This window comes from Leuciscus leuciscus (genome assembly GCF_965113295.1).
Source record: "Leuciscus leuciscus genome assembly, chromosome: 24".
Taxonomy (NCBI): Eukaryota; Metazoa; Chordata; class Actinopteri; order Cypriniformes; family Leuciscidae; genus Leuciscus; species Leuciscus leuciscus.
In genome coordinates, this window is record NC_138723.1 from 28,493,216 (window position 1) to 28,514,331 (window position 21,116).

A 21,116-nucleotide genomic window follows, 5' to 3' on the forward strand; every position below is an offset into this window, starting at 1 on the left:
GAGTCAGATTGTATATCACTGGCTTTCATGACAGCACCTCATTAGTAGTTAAAACAAGCAATTACAACATGCATGTCAAGAAAATTTATGTTTAATGTGATTTACTCTCTGAGGGTGTTCGTCCATTAAGAAACTGAGCATTCATCATCTTACAAACCCTTGCAAGAATCAAACGGCTTGATTTGAGGAGTTGTGGCTCCTTAGTATGCAGATAAAACACCATGAGATGAAACAGACGTCCCTAGAGAACCAGAACATGAACGTGTAGAAGTGGGAGATGGTTTGGGGTTTATATTTCACTTGCACTGCAGCTTTTAGAAACAATACATTTTAAAATAAGTGTTCTATTTAGAACCAGTCTGATGTCACTGGAGAATCTTTGATGTTCCACAAAGAACTTTTCATTCCCAAGGTGTTTGAAAAAAGCAAAAAAATGTTTGTTTTTTTGTTTTTTTTCTGGTGCTAAAGATCCCAGAAACCAAAACATTGATCTGAAGAAGTTGTAATAATCAAACATCAAGAATGTAATAATCATTAACTGGGACACTGGAGCTAGTTGTCACACTTTTTAATCCAGTGAATACTTTCAAGTTCTATATAGAGACAAACTTTAAAGTCTTGACTATAAAAACAAGAAAAAAAAAAAACGCAGTTTGTTTAACAAGTGTCGATCCCTCTCGTGGGGCGTGTTGTCACAATATTAGAAGAAAGCTGTCACATTGGAAATAATGCTGTTTATTGACACTGAATTCAGGAGAATGTATTTTATTCAAAAATATGAAATGCTAATTAAATTATTACTTTTGACCTTGTTTATCACATAGATTTAAATCATATTATTTTGTAGCGTATTAATATGAAAATACAAATGGAAAGGAAATAGATTCATTCGTTGTCATAAACATGAAGTGCATTAAACATTTCATTACATCAGGGTTCATGTAATCATTTTACATCAGATTAGATGTATTCAGTTGCTACCCAGCACTGATTGTAACACATCAAACAACTTGCTCAAATATACAAATATAACAACTTACCCATCCTGAGAACACAGTTCAGCCTTTCAGTACAGATTCACCTTCATATACACCGAACAAAATTATAAACACAACACTTTTGTTTTTGCCCCCATTTTTCATGAGCTGAACTCAAAGATCTAAGACTGTTTCTATGTACACAAAAGGCCTATTTCTCTCAAATATTGTTCACAAATCTGTCTAAACCTGTGTTAGTGAGCACTTCTCCTTTGCCGAGATGATCCATCCACCTCACATGTGTGGCATATAAAGATGCTGATTAGACAGCATGATTATTGCACAGGTGTGCCTTAGGCTGTCCACAATAAAAGGCCACTCTAAAATGTGCAGTTTTAACCTGCATTCCTGTTCAGTGTAGTTACTGTTGTACATTGTTTTTTTTGGTGATTTTCCTTTTATTGTGACAGGACAGTAGAGAGATGACAGGAAACGAGGTGGGAGAGAGACGGGGGATGGGATCGGGAAAGGTCCACGAGCCGGGACTCGAACTCGGGCCGCCCGAGCGCAAAGGCGCTACATGTCGGCGCACTGACCACGAGGCCATTGGCGCCGACAAGTGTAGTTACTGTTGATAGAGAAAACAGGCATTTGTGTGATTGGACTTTTTGTGACAACTACCCCCGGTGTCCCCTACACAGCACAAAGAAAATGGTTTGAATCTGAAGTGCTGCACAGACCCACTGAAGGACTGTAAGGACTTTAACGCCAGTGATGCTCTCTGCAGCCATGCGGTTTAAAAATAGCATGACACGAGTGAGCGGGAGATCCAGAGGAATATGACTTAATGCCACACGTTTGATCAAGAACGCTTTCAGAAGTCATGCCGTCTGAGGCGTCCGTATAAGCCCAGAACACAAACTACCACCCACAGATCAGGCCTGACTCCAGAGCTTATGATAATCTCAACTAGTGCTGAATTATGAATGCTGCAGAAAAAGAAGTTTTTGCTGCAGAAAAAAAAAGAGTTTCAGGCCATTTCTTTTTAAGTCAGAAACGAATGGGGTTGGTATGCAATAGAACAGGAAAATGTCCACCTGCTGGACGATAAAACAGGTTAAACTTCCAGCTGAGATCTGTGCAAGATGAATGCACACCTAGATGTATTGAGTTACAAACCAATTCTCTTCGTTAACTTCTACTGGCAGCGTCAATTGATATTTATTCGTTGCATAATTCATACGTGCTGCATAGCACAGGGAATTAAGCGAAAGAACAGATGGAAAATGTCTCGGTGAATCTTAAGTTTCTCCCCGTAATGATGTCAAAGCTGTTAGGATGCAGGGAAATATGTCACAGGAAAACAATGCATTCACATGGATAGAAGAATAAAAAGAGGGATGTGTCATCTCATATGCATTTCGTTATGCATGTTTTGTTCCAAGCAAGGCTGCGCTTGTCTCGCTATTTATATATTATGCATGCCTTTCTTGACGCGTGTGCCCACCTTGTTAGATAATGTAGCTTTGAGTTAATCTGATGGCTGCTGATGTGTTTCTGATGTCTGTGCGTGAATTAGAAGATAGTCTGTCATCATGACATTTTTCCTTAATTGTTTTGCATTGTTAAACAGAATAATTCCCAGCGTTGTGGCCCGGCTGTCAGGTGTGTTTACCCGAGATAAAGGCTCGGATCAAAGCGAGATGTGCCGGGGCTGACGTGCTGACAGTATGTGGCTCCGGGAGTTTGCTCAGTACTTTCTTTGTAAGTTTGAATAAATAATGGGGGCAGATTGGATGTAGCCACTCATCAGATAGCAGCATTAGACACTGCGTCGCAGAGCTCTGGAAGCTTCAGACGCGCGGGGGTTTAGACGGATCCTCGTCTTCACAGACAGTGACATACAGTTAATGCTGGATCTGCTCCTCTTACTGTCCAACACCTCTGGGCTTTTATATGAGATCTCCATAATGCCCTGTATCTCAAGAAAACAGCACGTGCTATTACTTTTTGGACATGGTACTGTGGTGGTAATAACATTGTATTTGTGAAGTTCCTTGGCGCATTACATAAATATCTAGTATATAAGTGTGGTAAACGCTCGGTACCATGGTGTGCTGTAAACTGGGACACACTTCACTGAACTTGCAAAAACCTTTTGATCCGAAGCATTCCCCTTAAATGCTTGAAATTAGTTGTTTAGACATATGAATTGTGCCAACATATGATTTCCTTTTTTTTTGTTTCTAAATATTAATATTTATTTTATGTATTAGTATTGTTGTTGTTGTTGTTGTTACATAGTATTATTCAACTCTTGTCTTTGTTTTATTGTTTTAATGATTTTTACATGTATTTGTCTGTTTAGTTTTAAATTTAGTTTTTGTTTTAAATAGTAATACTTTTATGTATTATTATTATTAGTAATATTTATTTTATTTGTTGTTTTTGTTTAAATTAATGGTTTATCTTTATTTGTTAATGTTTATTTTCATTATTCTATATTTATTCGTATTCTATTTATTTTATGTATTATTTTATCATTTTTATAGTGTTATTGTAATTATTATTATATATATTTATCTATTTTTGATTTTATTATTTTATTTGCTTACGTTTATTTGTCTGTTTTTATTTATATATTTTTTTGTTTTAAATGTTAATATTTATTTTGTTTTATTTATTTATTTTATTATTATAATATTTTTTTAAACGTTTTTTATTATATTTATTGTATTCATTATTATTTTATTTATTCATCTGTTGTTTTTATTTAAATTATTTGTTTTATTTTCATTCTGTATTTTTTCACATAATTTAATCATTTTTATTTCATTTTTAAAAATATCAATACATATTTTATGCACTGTTATTATTGTTATTATTATTACTAATAATAATATTTTTTATGGATGTTTTGTAAAAAAAAAACTGCCAACAAGTGGCCTCTTTCAATACCGTGTACAAAGCATCCCATGTTGCACCTCACGCGCATGACATGAATGCTGAGAATGTATTAATCTGGTTTTATTTGCATTTAGAGTGCTGCTGATTGCATCAAGTGGCTTGTCAGAATCAATATGAAAAGATGGAGATGCCGTCTTTGAGGGAAGTCTCTGAAGAGCTCATCACTCGCTCTGTTTTGCCAATTATTGGACACAGAAACCTTTCTGAACACGTGCTATTGGCTGAAGCCATCTCCAGCCTGTCCAATCAATGCACATGAGCTGTAAACAGACACGTTGCTAATCATTGTGTAGAACAATGAATGAATTGGCTCGCATGCACAGGGAAAACAGAGGCCAGTGCGAAAACAGATGCGCTCACACATGCACAATCTGTTTTATAAATGCACATTCACAACCCCTTGCTCACATTTTTAATGACAACATAAACATGTCAGCATGAACCAGCTTGCATGAACCATGCATGTATGAATACAACCGGATATTCAATGAGAGAAAAAAGAGTTTTATCTGTATGAAATTGGCCGAGAAGAATATCTAACTTGCACTGTTGAGTTTGTCTTGATTTCATTTTAACTTCCTTGTTCATGAATTGATTTCCTTGTTTTCATCTCATGAGTTCAGCTCTTCTTTGACTGTGTGAAATGGTGTAATAGTCCCTCAGCAGCTGTTGCGGGAGAAACGAGGGGAACGTTCGGTTGTCACTGCGTCCTCAGATAAGTCTGAATATGTTAAAGTGATATTAAACGTTATGAGGAGGTTTTATCGCATCGCGGGCCGCATGTATGATGAATTATCATCATTAGCGCTGCTCTCCTGGCGTCATTTAGACTTCGAGGTGTTTCTGGAACTGGGAAGCAAATTGTAAACCCAGAGCGGAGATTAGCGTGGCCTTCATATCTGTCAGGATGTTACGGGTTCCTATCAATCAAAAGCGTCTCGCTGGCATCCTGCGTTCATTTCCTTCTCCATAATAAACTTCAAGAGGTTCTCAGGAACAAGTCGATTCATTTGAGAACATCTGTTTCAATTTCATTGCTCAGTTGTTGCTCTTTCATAGTGCAGGTTTGTTTGTTTCATAGTTGGTATGACAGATGTTTCTCCTAAAGGTCCTTACAGAGAGATAAAACTGAAATGAGAAAATAGACATGCAGTGAGTATGTAGATATAAAATGAACATGGAGAACAGCTCAGATCATTTGAGGACAGATGATTGAGTTTACTTTGAGATTTCTGACTTTTGATTGCAGATATTTTGGGAAACTCATGTGAGATGAATGAGTCTTTTCCCTCAGTATAAACATTTGAGAAGCTGCAAAATCTTGTTCTCTGTTTAGGGTGTGTTCACACTTGGCAGGTTTGGTTGGATTAAAATGAACTCTGGTGTGATTGCTCTGTTAGTGCAAAAAAAAAAAAGTGTGAACGCTGCCATCTGAACCCTGGTGATCACCAAACTAGCGGAGCGAGACTGAGGAAAAGATGGGTCTCAATCCGCTTCCAAGTGAACTCTGGTGCGGTTCGAATGAAATATAAACGCAACACCGACCAAAGACAGTAGGGGTGTAACGGTTCACAAAATTCACGGTTCGGTGGGATACGATACACTGGTGTCACGGTTCGGTACGTTTTCGATACAGCAAAAAGAAAGAAATGCCAGAGAAATTTCCTTGATTTTTTTGTTTTTGTTTTGTTATTTATTAAAACATCATGATTTATTAACATCATAAAGTATGATCATTTTTTACTTTGAGCAATGATGGAGCTATACTTGACTCTTCTTAGGAGCATATAAAACAAATACAGCTCCTTATAAAAAAAAAAATGAAATGTAGCCTAATATTGTAGTAGTTATAAACAAAGGTTTATTTTATTTCAGATTAACATTTGAGGGCAGCAATTTTATTCATAATGTCGAAATAAAACTGACGTTACTTGACAGCACAATGTTTGTTTCTTCCTGGTTTCCACGTCAGCGCTGTTTGATCCGTTAATAACGGAGAAATGTGAATGCTTCTCACATGTTATTACTTCAATGGCGAATTCAAATGCTTTCTTTACTGGATCTCTTAGCGCTGTGTAGTAACAGTGTCGCTTGATCAAGATCGGCTCGCGCTGCACTGGTCCAAACTGATAAAGGGTCCGTGAAGCACAATAAGGAGTAGCGCAGTTTCATTCCACTTTTTTGAACGAAATTTTGGTCGGCAGGAAAAATGGTCCAACGGTTCAATACGAATACGTGTATCGTTACACCCCTAGAAAACAGGACATATTGTCACCAGATGTGACCCTAAAAAGGACAGAATGCTCAAGCATAGCTGTTTTCTCTCATCACAGTCGTGATGTTGTCCATCACACATCAGAACCGCTTCTCCTCACAGCAGATCTGTGTGTGTGTGTGTGTGTGTGTGTGTGTGAGATTTCTGACGCTGTTTTGACTCCTTTACACATTTTATAAGCTCTTCACGAGTTCTCAGCTGGTCAGAATACCATCATATGTAGCTACACACACACACACTAGAGCGCATTTATCCCAGAACACGGCACTGTTGTGGATGTTCAGTAAGTTCAGTCACGAAATATACATCATAAAAGCCGACCAATCAGGTTGTGAACAAATCCCTATGCCTTTAGGTTCGGTGTTAGAATGCCAGTGTGAATGCTAAGCGGACCAGGACTAAATGTGTTGTTTTTTGGTCCGGTCCAAACGAACCGAGCGAACCGAACAACAAGTGTGAACTCACCTTTAATCTAATTTCTGTGTAGAAGTAACCTATTACTTCATTTACTTTTTAAAACAGTTTTTTACAATTCATTCATTATTTTATTTCCCCTCTTTTTTTTATCTTCTATTCTCCAGTTTTTGCATCAAACGTACTTGGACAACAATGTACAATGTATTTTATATAACTAAAATTGAACCATTGTCGATTGCAGCTGGAATTTGACAAACTAATGTGCTCAAAGGTAAAATGATACTGTACTTTATGCAAGGTTGAGGTTAAAAAGAAAATATAACAATGTTTAAAAAGTGCTTTTATGTCAAAGACATTCACACATCCATTCACCAAGTACACAGTGGTACTGAAAGAAGGCTCTTCTGCTCACCAAGGCTGCATTTATTTGATCAAAAATACAGTAAAAACAGCAATATTGTGAAATATTATTACAATAACGGTTTTCTATGTGAATATATTGTAAAATGTCATTCATTCCTGTGATAAAAGCTGAATTTTCAGCATCATTACTCCAGTCTTCAGAGTCACATGATCCTGCCACACAATCTTCTCCGCAATCAGTGACCGCAAGAGTCTATTGATCGGCGTCTGGAACTGCCTCCTGTTCTGTTTTCCTCACTGAATACACTCAAAAGAAGAGAAGAATAACCGTTTGTGTGAAAGAAGAACCTGTTTTAAGAAAAAAATGACAAAATCACTACTGAGCCCAGAGCTTTCACTGTTTGAGAAACCGTCCAGCCTTGATGCAAACAGTGTGACTGAGACTCGGAGAATTATTGCAGCGGTCCAGCTCGGGTCTATCGACTGTTCCTGTGCTTTACACACTAGACAAACACAATATATAGAGCTTCAGAAGCTGATTATACAAACCAGGAGAAGAACAATTATGTTCCGACGTATATTATTCAGTCCGCACTCTGGGAATAACTATTACCATAAAAGTAATAGGGAGTGTTATTGTATTCCAGTGGGAATGCAAACAAGACTATGGTTACGTGCGGTTTGTTATATAAAACTAGAGGAATAATGTACAAAATATTCACACACACACACACACACACACACACACACACACACACACACACACACACACACACACACACACACACACACACACACACACACTTTCTCTTTAAATTAGTAAAGAAATAAGGCTTTAACAGGCTCAGACTCTCACATATATATAAATAATGCGCTATAAAAAAAAGAAGCTTAGTTTTATATAAATTAGGTTGCCTGACCGAGTGTTTCATATGGAGGAAAATGGGTCAGCTTTGTGGAAAGGACTTTTTTCTGTAGGTAAGAGCATTTTAAACAGTCTTAAATTTCTTATGAACTTGAATAATAACCGTAAAGCTGGATGGGCTTGGAAAAACTTCTTCTAGTGCCCCAATTTCAGAGCGCTAATGTGAGGAGGTAAATTTGCAGTGTTTCTGGGAAATGTCAGCGAATGCGAGCGTCCTGATATTTACAAACGGTCTCGCTGTCGTTAAGCAGATATGAAACATGAAATCAAAATTGACTCTATTTACTTATTTAATGCATGTTCCGGGTCTTGTTTTCACTGGTATATGTTATTGCATGTTATTTAAAAATACTTTTATCAAAATCTCTGAAACAACAGCGTCATCAGTCCCGTTTTACATGTCTGTCATATTGAGACTGTTCTCACCATCCAATCCATTCCAGAAGCACTGCCTTTATTTAATTTTTCCTGTATAATATAATGTTTTATCCAGAAATATGACACCTTATGGACGTAAATGGGTTGCTTCATGTTTACTTTTAAACAAATGGTTTTAAGCATCAAGTATTACTAAATACAGATAAAGTAGAACTTTATTTACCTTTTAAAAGTCATTTAAAATGTTTTTTTACTTTTATTTCCCCATTTTTAATCTTCTTTTCCCTGTTTTTTTTTGTTTTGTTTTTTTTGCATCACTTGGATAACTACAATTATTGTATAATGTATTTTATATTAGTAAAATTGAATCTGTCAATGCAGCTGAATATGAAAAACTAATGTTCTGAAAAGTTCATTTGTACTGTACTATATGCAGTGTTGAGGTTAAGAAGAAAATGTAACAATGTTTACAAAGTGCTTTTACTGTACGTCAAAGAAGACATTCAGGAACATACAGATTTTTGTAAAAGTGTCACACTCTCACTTAGTTTGGATTTTGTTTTCAGTTTGCACCTTTTCCACTGTTGATTAGTTGTCATTTAGTTCAGGTGTGTGTTGTTAATTATCCTTATTTGCTTGTATAAGTCCTCTGTCTATTCATTTGCTGTTGGGTCTCGTCTGTGATGTAAGCTGTTCTCTTTGTGTGATTTATCTTTGTGTGGATTTATTAAACATAATCTTTGCCTTCATCATTGCGTTCTTCAACACAGCGTTGTGACAAAAAAAAATATGTTTTAACGTTTTTAAAAGAAGTCTCTTCTGCTGGCCAAGGCATTTATTTGATCAAAAATGCAGTAAAAATATTACAATTTGTAATGTAAAGTATGTAATGTAATTTATTCCTGTGATCAAAGCTGAATGTTCAGCATCATTACTCCAGTCTTCAGTGTCACATGATCCTTTAGAAATCATTCTAATATGATGATTTGCTGCTCAAGAAACATTTATGATTATTATCAATGTTGAAAACAGTTGTGCTGCTTCATATTTTTATGGAAACCATGATGCATTTTTTTTTTTTAGGATTCTTAGATGAATTGAAAGTTGTTGTTTTGAAAACAAGCATTTCATTGAAACATAATTCTTTTGTAACAATATAAATGTCTTTACTGTCAATTTAATGCATAGCCTACTTGCTGAAGAAAAGTATTAATTTCCCTTTGAGCAGTATTTATGTGAACTCTGTGTGTTGATGTGTGTCTGTAGAGAGCTGTGATTCTCCGCTGGTGTCCGGTCTGCCTCAGTCGGTCTTCACAAGTTCATCGGAGCTGTCGAGCAGTCATGGGCCAGGCTTCGCCAAACTCAACCGCAGAGATGGTAATTCAACACCTTTACTCATTATTCACAGCTAAATAATGAGTAAATGAGAAGTGTCTCACTTCTGCTTCCACATTTGCACATTTGTGTGATGTGTTATGATTAAACTTGGTTTTGTGAAACTCGCCATCTTAGTGCGAGGCAGCTGTTGATGGTTGCCAGGGTGTTGCTATGTGGCTGTTTGGGAGTTTCGATTGTTTTTTAACTTGCTGCGATGTGGTTGCTAAAGTATCCACCTTTTCCTCCTTTTTCCTGATGACCCTACTGTACTTCCGGTTTGGGGAACTTCCACTCAAAAAGACTCAAATGAATAATTTTAAATGATAAGGTTGAGCTACAGATAATCAGATAGTCAGTTATCAATTTTCCTTCATGTTTTATTTTCAGACATCAGAAGAATAACATAACGCTTGTTATTTTAATGTGACGTGTCTGTGGCAGGAGGGTTTTTTTTTTGCATTCTTTTCCTCCTGATTATTTTCTTTGTATTCCACTGTAACAGTGTGAAAGACAAACATATATTATACTGTGCATTTGTGGTCTGCTCTCCCGATTTCATTTACAATATATCCCATGAATAATTCACTGGATTGCACTGAGAATCTCTTTTTTCTCTCTCCCGAAAACCTCACCTTCCAGGTTTGTTTTCACACGGATGCTTTAAAATGTAATCGTCTCCCCTTTTCACTTCTAATCCATATTAACAGTGTGAATATTTACTAAATACAATGTGTTATCTGTCAAAATGATGGAAAACACTTTGAAATATTACCACTTAATGCTAAAGTTACTGAACGCAACGTATGTTATATAATATAGACAAATATTGATATTTAACCTGTCTGTAATATTGAGCTTTTAAGGCCATTCATGGTTTATTGAAAGTATTTTGGTGATGCTTTTACATGGTTTAGTTTTCTTTTAATGTTTGATGGTTGAAGGGCGAGTAGAATAATGGCACTTCATTGTACACAGTTTTTTTTTAAAAAGTGTTATTGCGTTCATTATTGCCTTTCACTGATTGTTTAGTTTACCAGAAGTCACTCCCATAATTAATGGGACGTAGGATAGAATTAAGATTGGTAGTTCCTGGTCCTGGTTTCAAGATGTGACTTGTTTATCTGCTTCAATTTAAATCTGTGGCATTAAAACATTTTTTTTTTTTTTAAATCTGTTTTAAGGGTTTTGAAAAATGTTTGCATTTATCTTCACTACTTGCAGTGCATCTCACTGGCACTTTATATTCTAAGTTATATTATCTGGATATCCAGTCATGTTTACACTGTGCCAGGCTGATCTGATGATCACTTCTGAGGAAAAACTAATTATTTGGTTTATCATGTAAGTGGCGTTGAAAGAGGCTCAGTTTTGTTTGAGGCACTTAGTAGCATTTGAACTAGATATACATGATCACCCTAAAAAAAAAAAACCTGTACAAAAATGTATTTAAAATGCATTCATTTCAAACTAAATATACTATAAATACTTTAACATATTTACTGACATATTGCTTGAGACTTACTGATATAAATATAATAATTCAACTTTATTTGGAGTACTTCCTTATTGCATAATGCACATTTCTTAATATTAAGCCTAAAATGTTTTTGAATATCATAATTAATAAAGATAGTATGATCTCTGTAAATTATCAGTCTTTAAATGCAAGATATTTAAAGCGTACCTAAAGTATATTAAAGCGTACCTAAAGTATATTATCTTTAGCACAATCAAATATACTTAAGTATATCTTTAGTTGGACCTCAGCACTATTTCCGGATAACTAAAGCACTTTAAGCACAAAATTAGTTGTTCTAATTTAGCAGATTTTAAGTATACCAATTTAGTATACCGAAAGTACAATTGCCGGGTATTTATGTTAAGTACATAAATATGTAAATGTATTTGTGATACACTTAGCATAGAGTAAATGTGTTTCAAATACATTTTAGTATATTTATTTTTCACTTGGGCAGAACTTTATATTATGCTTTGCTTTTGAGTTACATTTATAAAATAATTACTTTTAGACAGAAATGCTCATCACACAGTCTACAAACAGACTGTTTTATCTAAGAAAATCACAGATCAACAGTTCTTTCCATATAGACGTATGTATGCGAGTATGTATGCGAGTATGTATGCGAGTATGTATGCGAGTATGCATGCGAGTATGTATGCATGCGAGTATGTATGCATGCGAGTATGTATGCATGCGAGTATGTATGCATGCGAATATGTATGTATGTATGTATGTATGTATGCATGTATGTGAGTATGTATGTATGTGAGTGTATGTATGTGAGTGTATGTATGTATGTATGTGAGTATGTATGTGAGTATGTATGTATGTATGTATGTGAGTATGTATGTGAGTATTTATGTACTGTATGTATGTATGTATGTATGTATGTACTGTATGTATGTGAGTATGTATGCATGTATGTGAGTATGTATGCATGTATGTATGTATGCATGTATGTATGTATGTATGTGAGTATGTATGTATGTATGTGAGTATGTATGTATGTATGTATGGGAGTATGTTTGTATGGGAGTATGTTTGTATGGGAGTATGTTTGTATGGGAGTATGTTTGTATGGGAGTATGTATGCATGTGAGTATGTATGCATGTGTGCATGTATGTGAGTGTATGTATGTGAGTATGTATGCATGTATGTATGTATGCATGTATGTATGTATGTATGTATGTGAGTATGTATGTATGTATGTATGTATGTATGTATGTATGTATGTATGGGAGTATGTTTGTATGGGAGTATGTTTGTATGGGAGTATGTTTGTATGGGAGTATGTTTGTATGTGAGTATGTTTGTATGGGAGTATGTATGCATGTGAGTATGTATGTATGTATGTATGCATGTATGTATGTATGTATGCATGTATGTATGCATGTATGTATGCATGTATGTATGCATGTATGTATGCATGTATGTATGCATGTATGTATGCATGTATGTATGCATGTATGTATGCATGTATGTATGCATGTATGTATGTATGTGAGTATGTATGTATGTATGTATGTGAGTATGTGAGTATTAGGGGTGTAACGATACGCGTATTCGTATCGAACCGTTCGGTACGAGGCCAAAACCAAAATTTCGTTATTTCAAATGAAGGCGCGTCGCAAGCGCGCTCATAGAGGCTGGCGCGACCACAACATAAACTGGCAAATGCAATGCAAGGAACGAAACTGAGCTACTCTTATTGTGTTTGTGTGAACCGTTTATCAGTTTTGACCTGTGAAGCGGGACTCGCGAGCCCTATGCGCGCGAGCCTGATCAAGCAACACCACACAGCGCTAAGAGATCCAGACCAGTAAAGAAAGCATTTGAATTTCAAATGCTTTTTGAATTCGCCACTGAAGTAATAACATCGCTGCGAGATCTAGTGAGAAACATGCACATTTCTCTGTTATTAACGGATCAAACAGCGCTGACGTGGAAACCAGGAACAAACATCGTGCCATGAATGAACTGGCCGGTGTCCACAGATCAGCAACATTCACCGTGGAATGGATTTGCTGTAGTAACACTAACTGCAAGGTATGGAAGTTCGTCAGGAATAGTGGGCTATAATGCTTTCAGGTAACATTACGTCTGTTTTATTTTGACATTATGAATACAATTGCAGCCCTCAAATGTTAATCTGAACTAAAATAAACCTTTGTTTATAACTAGCCTACTACTACAATATTGTATTTCATTTTGTCCAAGGAGCTGTTTTGTTTTAATAAGAAGAGTCAAGTATAGCTCCATTATTGCTCAGTAAAAAAGCAAAAAAAAACAACAAAAAAACCCCATACTTTATGATGTTAGTTTCATTAAATAAAAAAAATAAAAAATAAAAAAATTAATTCAAGGAAATTTCTTTTTGCTGTAGCCTATGGAAAACGTACCGAACCGAACCGTACCGAACCGTGACACAAGTGTATCGTATCGAACCGAACCGTGAATTTTGTGAACCGTTACACCCCTAGTGAGTATGTATGGGAGTATGTTTGTATGCGAGTATGTTTGTATGTATGTGAGTATGTATGTATGTATGTATGTATGTATGTATGTGTGTGTGTGTGTGTATGTGAGTATGTATGTATGGGAGTATGTTTGTATGTGAGTATGTATGCATGTATGCATGTGAGTATGTATGCATGTGAGTATGTATGCATGTGAGTATGTATGCATGTGAGTATGTATGCATGTGAGTATGTATGCATGTGAGTATGTATGCATGTATGCATGTGAGTATGTGAGTATGTATGGGAGTATGTTTGTATGCGTGTATGTATGTGTGTGTGTGTGTGTGTATGTATGTATATGTATGTATGTGTGTGTGTGTGTGTGTGTGTGAGTGTATGTATGTATGTGTGTGTGTGTGTGTGTGTGTGTGAGTATGTATGTGTGAGTATGTATGTATGTATGTATGTATGTGAGTATGTTTGTATGCGAGTATGTAAAATCCATAAAATATATTATTTGTTGATAAACTGAACTTTCAAAATCAGATGCATCTTGAAGGTTATTCTGGCCAAAAAACTGTCCATTTAAGCATGCAAAGCCTCGTGGGTCTATGAGCATCTGGTGTCGTTTATGGGACCTCATCAGGTTCAGTAAGATTCAGCGGTTTATCGCATTAGTTGTGCTTGAATTGTGGCATTCGGTGTGTGTGTGAATGCGACCGACAAGTGACCACATTACAGATGAATTCAAAGAACAGCCCGCTTGCCATTTCAAGAGGTAATAGCTAGACTTAAAGAATCATTTTAGCCTATAACATGTTTCTGCTGCGTTAAGTGCAAATATGCTTTCCTCAGAAACTCAGAACATTAATGACTGGAGTAGGAGGAAGAGTAATTGTTGTTCCTCATGGAAAATAGCCTTCAAAGGTGCACGCTTTGATTTTATGCACTCACACACACTCACACAAACAAACACACCAGTGTAGGAGGCTCTGAGAGCAGCACCCTTCAAAGCTTGCAGGATCCGGTCTGATGTTTCTGAGGCCGTAGAGAAAAGCGTCACCTCATCCGCTCACCTGCATCAAAGTCAACACGCTCAGAATAAAACCAACTGAAGATGCAGGATCTGTGGGCTGGGAGAGAGATGGGCTTCTGGTTTGGAGGTTGTTGTTTTTTATGTTTTTGATTCTTAATCAACTTATTTCTATTTCTTAATCAGTTTTGAGTTTTTTCCCTGATTCATTTTAAGGCTGGATGATATATTATCTTATTTTAGGATGTGAGAAATTGCATTTAACCCTCTGGAGTCTGAGCGGTTTTTTGGGCCCTGGGGGTGTTGCTCTGACATTTGTGCTTTTTTCAGTTGCTAATAAACATATTAATGGCAAAGGTGTAAATTCACTCTATATAGCACAAACAGGACTACAATAATATGTGAGCCACATGTATGTACATGTTTTCATTTTTGAGAGAATAATGTAGAATTTTGACTAATGGATGTCGTCGCCTATAGTTTTTTCTTCAAAATTATGTGAAAATAGTCTTGCTTTATCGTTCACATAAAACCATACATTGATTTAAATTGATGTAAAACAGGTTTTGAGGGGGGCGTGAACGAGGAGTGGTTTACACCTTAGTATACAATGTCCCACCCACTCTGCATAATGATGAGCCATTCACTCAGGTGTGACACTGACTGAGCCACAATGCAAGGACAAAATATATATTTAGAAGAAGACTTATATTGACCATTTAAGATTTTGCTTACATCTATCTTGTAAATATGTTTTGCTATTTTATTAAAACGGTTACAATTACAACAATAATTACAATTTCAACAATATTTCAAGTGTACTCTTTCTTTGTAAAAAAAAAAGATTATAGGCCTACATTTTATCTATGTATTCATTAGTTTGAATATAGCCAACATTGGAACAGCTAACATCTTAGTTGATGACTTTATTTTTGACAAAAATAGTATTTTATATATAGAAATTGCTGAACAAAAGCTTATTTGATGTGGCAGTATATTCTACAGTAAAAACTGTACCCTAATCTACTAAACAAAATGTTGTCTTTCATATTTCGTCTGACTGTAACGTTGTTTTCATGAAATATTAGGGCATATTGTTAATTTGCAGTTTAATACGTTGCTTATACAAATAGCCTACATTTTATTTAAACATTCAGTCGATTTTTACTCATCTCAGTATAGCAATACAGTTTGCTAAAACATCATCATTCATTCACACACGCCATGTCTTTGTCAGCTGTGGTAAACAGCGCGCATCTCTGCCGTTTATTCATTCATAAACAGAAACCCACGTGAAGAAATTCACGTGAGAAGGAAAAAACTTACTAGTATTCCTCAGCTCGCTCCTCGATATACCTGCACTTCTGAGGGACATTTTCCATTAGTATTATTCCTCACAGCGCTGCAAGACGGTGTAAACAATGATCTAAATAAACTTGTGTGTTTTCTCGAGCTGATGGGGGCGTTCACAGGATTGCCTCAGCCATTTGCGTTTGAATAGCGCGCGCTCTCCGTGGGCGGAGTCACATTACATCTGAATTAGCTGTAATGAGGTCGACTGGAATCGCTCTCTTTTAATACAGATTTCACAAGATGAGAATATTTGTTTTTTATATAAATTACTTCATTTAAAAGAAGAGAATTCAAGCTTCATGCCTGTGTGTCTGTATGCCTGTTTGACTGACTATTCGCTCTGTTAATTTTCGGACGCGTTTCAGAATGGACTACACTGGCAGAGAGAAGGCAGAACTCGCTTCGTGTTTATTTTTCTTTATTTGGCAAAAAGCACAACACTTTGTTTTTATTGTGAGTATACACAAAAATAATACACATTTAACAGAATCGATTGATGTATGAAACTCCTATGGAAAATCAAAGTCAACAGAGTATTTATGAGTTTCTTTTACACTGATAAAAAAAAAAGCGAGCTGGTATCGCCGGCGATACAGCCGACCTCAGGGGGTTAAAAATGCCCCCAGCTCCCCTCTCAAATTGAGCCCCTCCCCCCATAAGAAGCATCTAATGGGGGAATTCCCGCCCATTTTCCAAAACAAAATTCAGGCCCTGTAACTAATCTCACAAACTCATGATTATCGGCATGTAGTCTGATTCATTTGCCATTTATTCTAACCAAGATCAGCCCTCTTAGGGTGTTTTTAGATCTGTAGATCGTTTGCTTTGTTCCGTAACAGGGATTCATTTGTTACAATATTTTTAATCAGGCCGAGACCGCCTCTCTTAGGTGATCTTGGAGCGATTGTTTAGGTGCGGATCCTAGCATGACTTCCGTGTTCATGTGTGCCTGAACGAACCGAACTCGGGGAGAAAACACATCAGATTCTGAAACAAACTCCCCAAACAAGCCAGGTGTGAAAACGCTAGAACGACTAGAAGAGACTATCTGACTGTGTCAATTAGAGACAGATGTAGTGGAAATCGATGATGCCGTAATAATAGACCAGTGCACTAAAAACCTTGTTTGTAATAAGAATTTCAGTCTGTCTCTACTCTTCTGTCTTCATTTTCAGCACTGCCTACCCTGCAGCACATCAAACCCATGACCTTGGCATAGCTAACGGTGTGCTCTACTGTTTATTATTGTTTTCTAACAAACTTAATTTCATTTGTATAGCGCTTTTCACAATCTATGTCATTTCAAATCAGATTTGACAGAGAACTATACATCAAGCACACTTCACACAAGCCAGTCATTTCACAAATTTGCTTTAAATTGATGGTTTAGTCAAAAATTAAAGTTGTGTGATCATCTACTCCCCCTTAAAGGGTAACTCTCGCCAAAATGCAACCTAGGGTCTTTTTGTTAACACTTTTAAGATTGACCGTATTTTCGTTTTCGGTCAAATTGCCTTTTGAATGGGAGTGAATGGGGCACTACAGTGATAGCATCAAAAATCGCTATTTTAAAACACTAAGAAGGCTCGACGCAACATGAAACTGTGCTGGAAGTATCACCAGGGGCTCTACACATGAACTCCAGCATTGACAACATTGTTTGTGTAGACAGAGTTTACTAAAAAGAAAGATTTTGAACAACTCACTGTCGAGCTTTCATAGTGTTTTAAAAATAGCGATTTCGATGCTATCATAGAAATGCCCCATGCACTCCTATTCAAAAGGCAATTTGACCAAAAACGAAAATACGGTCAAACTTAAGTGTTGTTTCCATTCTAATTATGCTTTTAAACGAAAGTTCGCCTCAGATAGATTAACAAAAAGACCATAGGTTGCATTTTGGCGAGAGTTACCCTTTAAAGAAGAACAATATTAGACCTAACTGACTTTATGTATAAAAAAACACTGAGATATTTCTCAACATATCACATTTTGTGTTCCACACAAGAAAGGTGGTCAACTAGGTTTGGAATGACATGAGGGTGAGTAAATGATGACAGAATGTTTATTCTGGGATGAAAAATCCCTTGCAAACATTTGTGACATGTTTGGCTTGCATCTTTCTTTAAAAATAAATGGGCCCTTCTGTACGTGTGGTTTTGAGATTGCAAACACTTTCGTCTTCACTGTAAGTGCCTGTTGACCTGATCCAGGCATCAGCCCGGAGGAATCTCAAACTATTTGTTATTTTCCACATGCTTCCACAACTTTTACGTGCCACCCAGTTTGACCTTTAGTCCGAGTCCTATATGGTGCTGGTTTAAGATTTGTATTGATTTTCTGAAATCTCTCTTGCTTCTGATGGAGCCACTAATATCTTGGCATTTAATTTAGCCTGAAGTACTTACAGAAGAAGACAAACATCAAGTGTCTAGACAATGAAGTCGACAGGCCGTGCGTGGAGTGACGGCTGATGGGATGTCTGGGGACCAGAGATGGGAGTCGCATCGATGGGAATTTAGCAATTCTGGGACTGATTCCTCGTATCGATTTTCCGACACTATTCTTTTAACATTTTCAGATAATAAAAAATTGTAAAGAAGAAACGCATTTATGATTGCATTCACTGTAGATGATGAGATAATTTCAGGTCTCACAGAACATATATAAATGGAATGATTTCATTGAATATACAATTCTGGATGTCTAGTTTAGTTGGTGCAAAATGCCTCACATTTGGAGCGTCTTTCACATTTTTGATGCCACAAACCTGTAAACTAATTCTTCTTCTGAATCACTTGTATTAACCTGGTACCTTAACATAATCTGGTACCTTAAAACATAATTGCAAGACAAGTTTACACAGACATTATAACATTGCACAGAGGTGACATTAATCCAGTTGATCTTTACTTCATTTGTGTATGTACAGTATGTATGCATGCATGTATGTATCTGTATATATACAGTACTGTGCAAAAGTCTTAGGCACGCTAATATTATCGCCCCAAAGTGGTTTTAAACCAGTTATTTATATCTTTTGCAGTAGTGTTTCAGTAGGAAATATCAGTTTACATTTCCAAACATTCATTTTGCCATAACTGTAATAATCCAGTGAGATTTGTGTATGCAAAAGGAGTCTGACAGCAGCCGGTATGATCTGATCTCACCATCATCGAGTCCGTCTGTGATTACATGAAGAAACAGAAAAAACTGAGACAGACTAAATCCAGAAGAACTGCGGGAACGTCTCCGAGACGCTTGAAGAAACCTTCCTGCAAAGATACCTGAAAAACTATGAGAAAGTGTACCTGGACAAAAGCTGTTTTCCAAATATTGATGTGATTTAGTTAATAGAAGTTAATTGATAAATAAAATATATTTATGACATTATTTTTTGAAAGCATCCTCACTATACAGCATTTTTACACAAGTGCCTAAAACGTTTCACTGTATTGCAGGCAGGTTTCTTCAAGCGTCTTGGAAACATTGTATTTGTAGATATTTGTGCTTTGGCTTTCAATTTGTTCGTTCATTTTATCAATTCAGTTCAAGGTTGAAATCAAGCTTCCTTGTGCTGTGTAAACTCATGCAAAGCACAAATACATAGAGAGAGTGAGCATTCATTTAGAAGAGATAAATGTAATAAAAAAAAAGCTCTTCCCCTTCAAATGAAAAAATCCCCTCTATAAGGAGGTGCGTATTTTATGTAAATGATTATATATAATTAATTAATTTCATCAAAGAAATGAACAACCCATGAGAATATGCACTAGTTTAAGTCTTAATGGATTATACAGTATTAGTTATTGATTCATTTTGAATTTGGGCATTCAGTAAGTGGTTCAGTAAGTGAGTCAGATTAATTCAGTTTCGGCTCCAAATGATTCAAACGATGCGTTTCTGATTCAGTTCAAAGCGGCTAATACGAGTCGTTTGGGAATCGCATTGGTTGTGCTGCGTGTTTCTGAGGATTTTAGTGCTTTGTTCTATTCTGTACAGTGGCAGAATTACTCACAGCGTTTGTGTTCAGACATGAGTAATTCCTCAAATCATGTGCATTGGTGAGGAGAAGTGTGCTAAGTGATCAGATGCACCATTTTCACCCACTGGACCAGAAAACAGAAGAAGATCACAGAGACACAGTATAAGACTTATCATATTATATACACAGAAGTTTCAGGCTTTCTATTTAATGAGTCTCTTGATGGCTTCTAAACGTTTTAAGCCCCAAACAACATTATTAGACCAATAATGAATTTGTGAGGCGTCCGTTTGTGGTATTTTTCCCATTAGAATGCTTTCAATCGCACGTCGGATTACATGCTGTATTTCATTGCACAAACCTGCCGGGATAGCGGAGCAAAGCTCTTATCATGCATGGGATAAATAAGCAAAGCGTTCTCATTTCATACGGCAGCTTGTGCTAATTCCCCGACCGCCGCCGGCTCTCGCTGTGAAGAGCGCTGGATTTCTCAGAAGCGTTCCACTGTGTTTGTATCATTACGGGCACCATTAGCTGTCGTTTAAATCGTCAGCTGTTAGTCTATCAGCAGGTGTAATTGTTCCTCGCCAAGTTGCAGATATGAATACAGCACGGAGGGTTTAATTAGAATGCAAATGTGATTGTGTATCTCATGATAGCCGCTACCAGCTTTAGATTTTATCCCCAGGATGTAACAACCATACTTACAAGGCCATTATATATTGAAGGAAAAGAACTATATATAACACAGCCAGTAATCTAAAAGCCAGACGTCCTCTTTAACGTTATGTGTTCATAAGGAAAATTGAGTGCGTTTCATTTTGCATTGTGTGAAAACTGATATTTGTGTGAATTTTAGTGCGTGGCCAAATGATAATACCTATAATTTACTCTTTCACATGTTTCGCTTCCAACCTGCGGATTAAACAGTCTGGCATTCAGATCTACAATCAATGTGAAAAAGAAAATTAGATCCGTGTGAAATACTAATTATAATCCTTTCAGATAAACTCAGCAGATACAATTAATCAGAAAGAAGCTATTTAAATATATCCTCGTTACCTTGGTCTTTTTCACTCGAGTC

The 21,116-nt window shown here is 36.4% G+C and overlaps 1 protein-coding gene and 1 long non-coding RNA gene across 3 annotated transcripts in view; one reads left to right on the forward strand and one right to left on the reverse strand.

Moving 5' to 3' along the window:
• Positions 1-21,116, forward strand: part of cntnap3 (contactin associated protein family member 3) — a 142,391-nt gene that overhangs the window by 23,399 nt on the left and 97,876 nt on the right. For both annotated transcript variants that reach the window (XM_082157941.1, XM_082157942.1), the window contains exon 2: positions 9,569-9,679. In XM_082157941.1, coding sequence (XP_082014067.1) covers positions 9,569-9,679 — 111 coding nt within the window. The remainder of the gene's footprint in view (positions 1-9,568; positions 9,680-21,116) is intronic.
• LOC309489365 overlaps positions 1-21,116 on the reverse strand; it is a 72,732-nt gene that overhangs the window by 13,322 nt on the left and 38,294 nt on the right. The gene's annotated exons all lie outside the window — the stretch shown is intronic.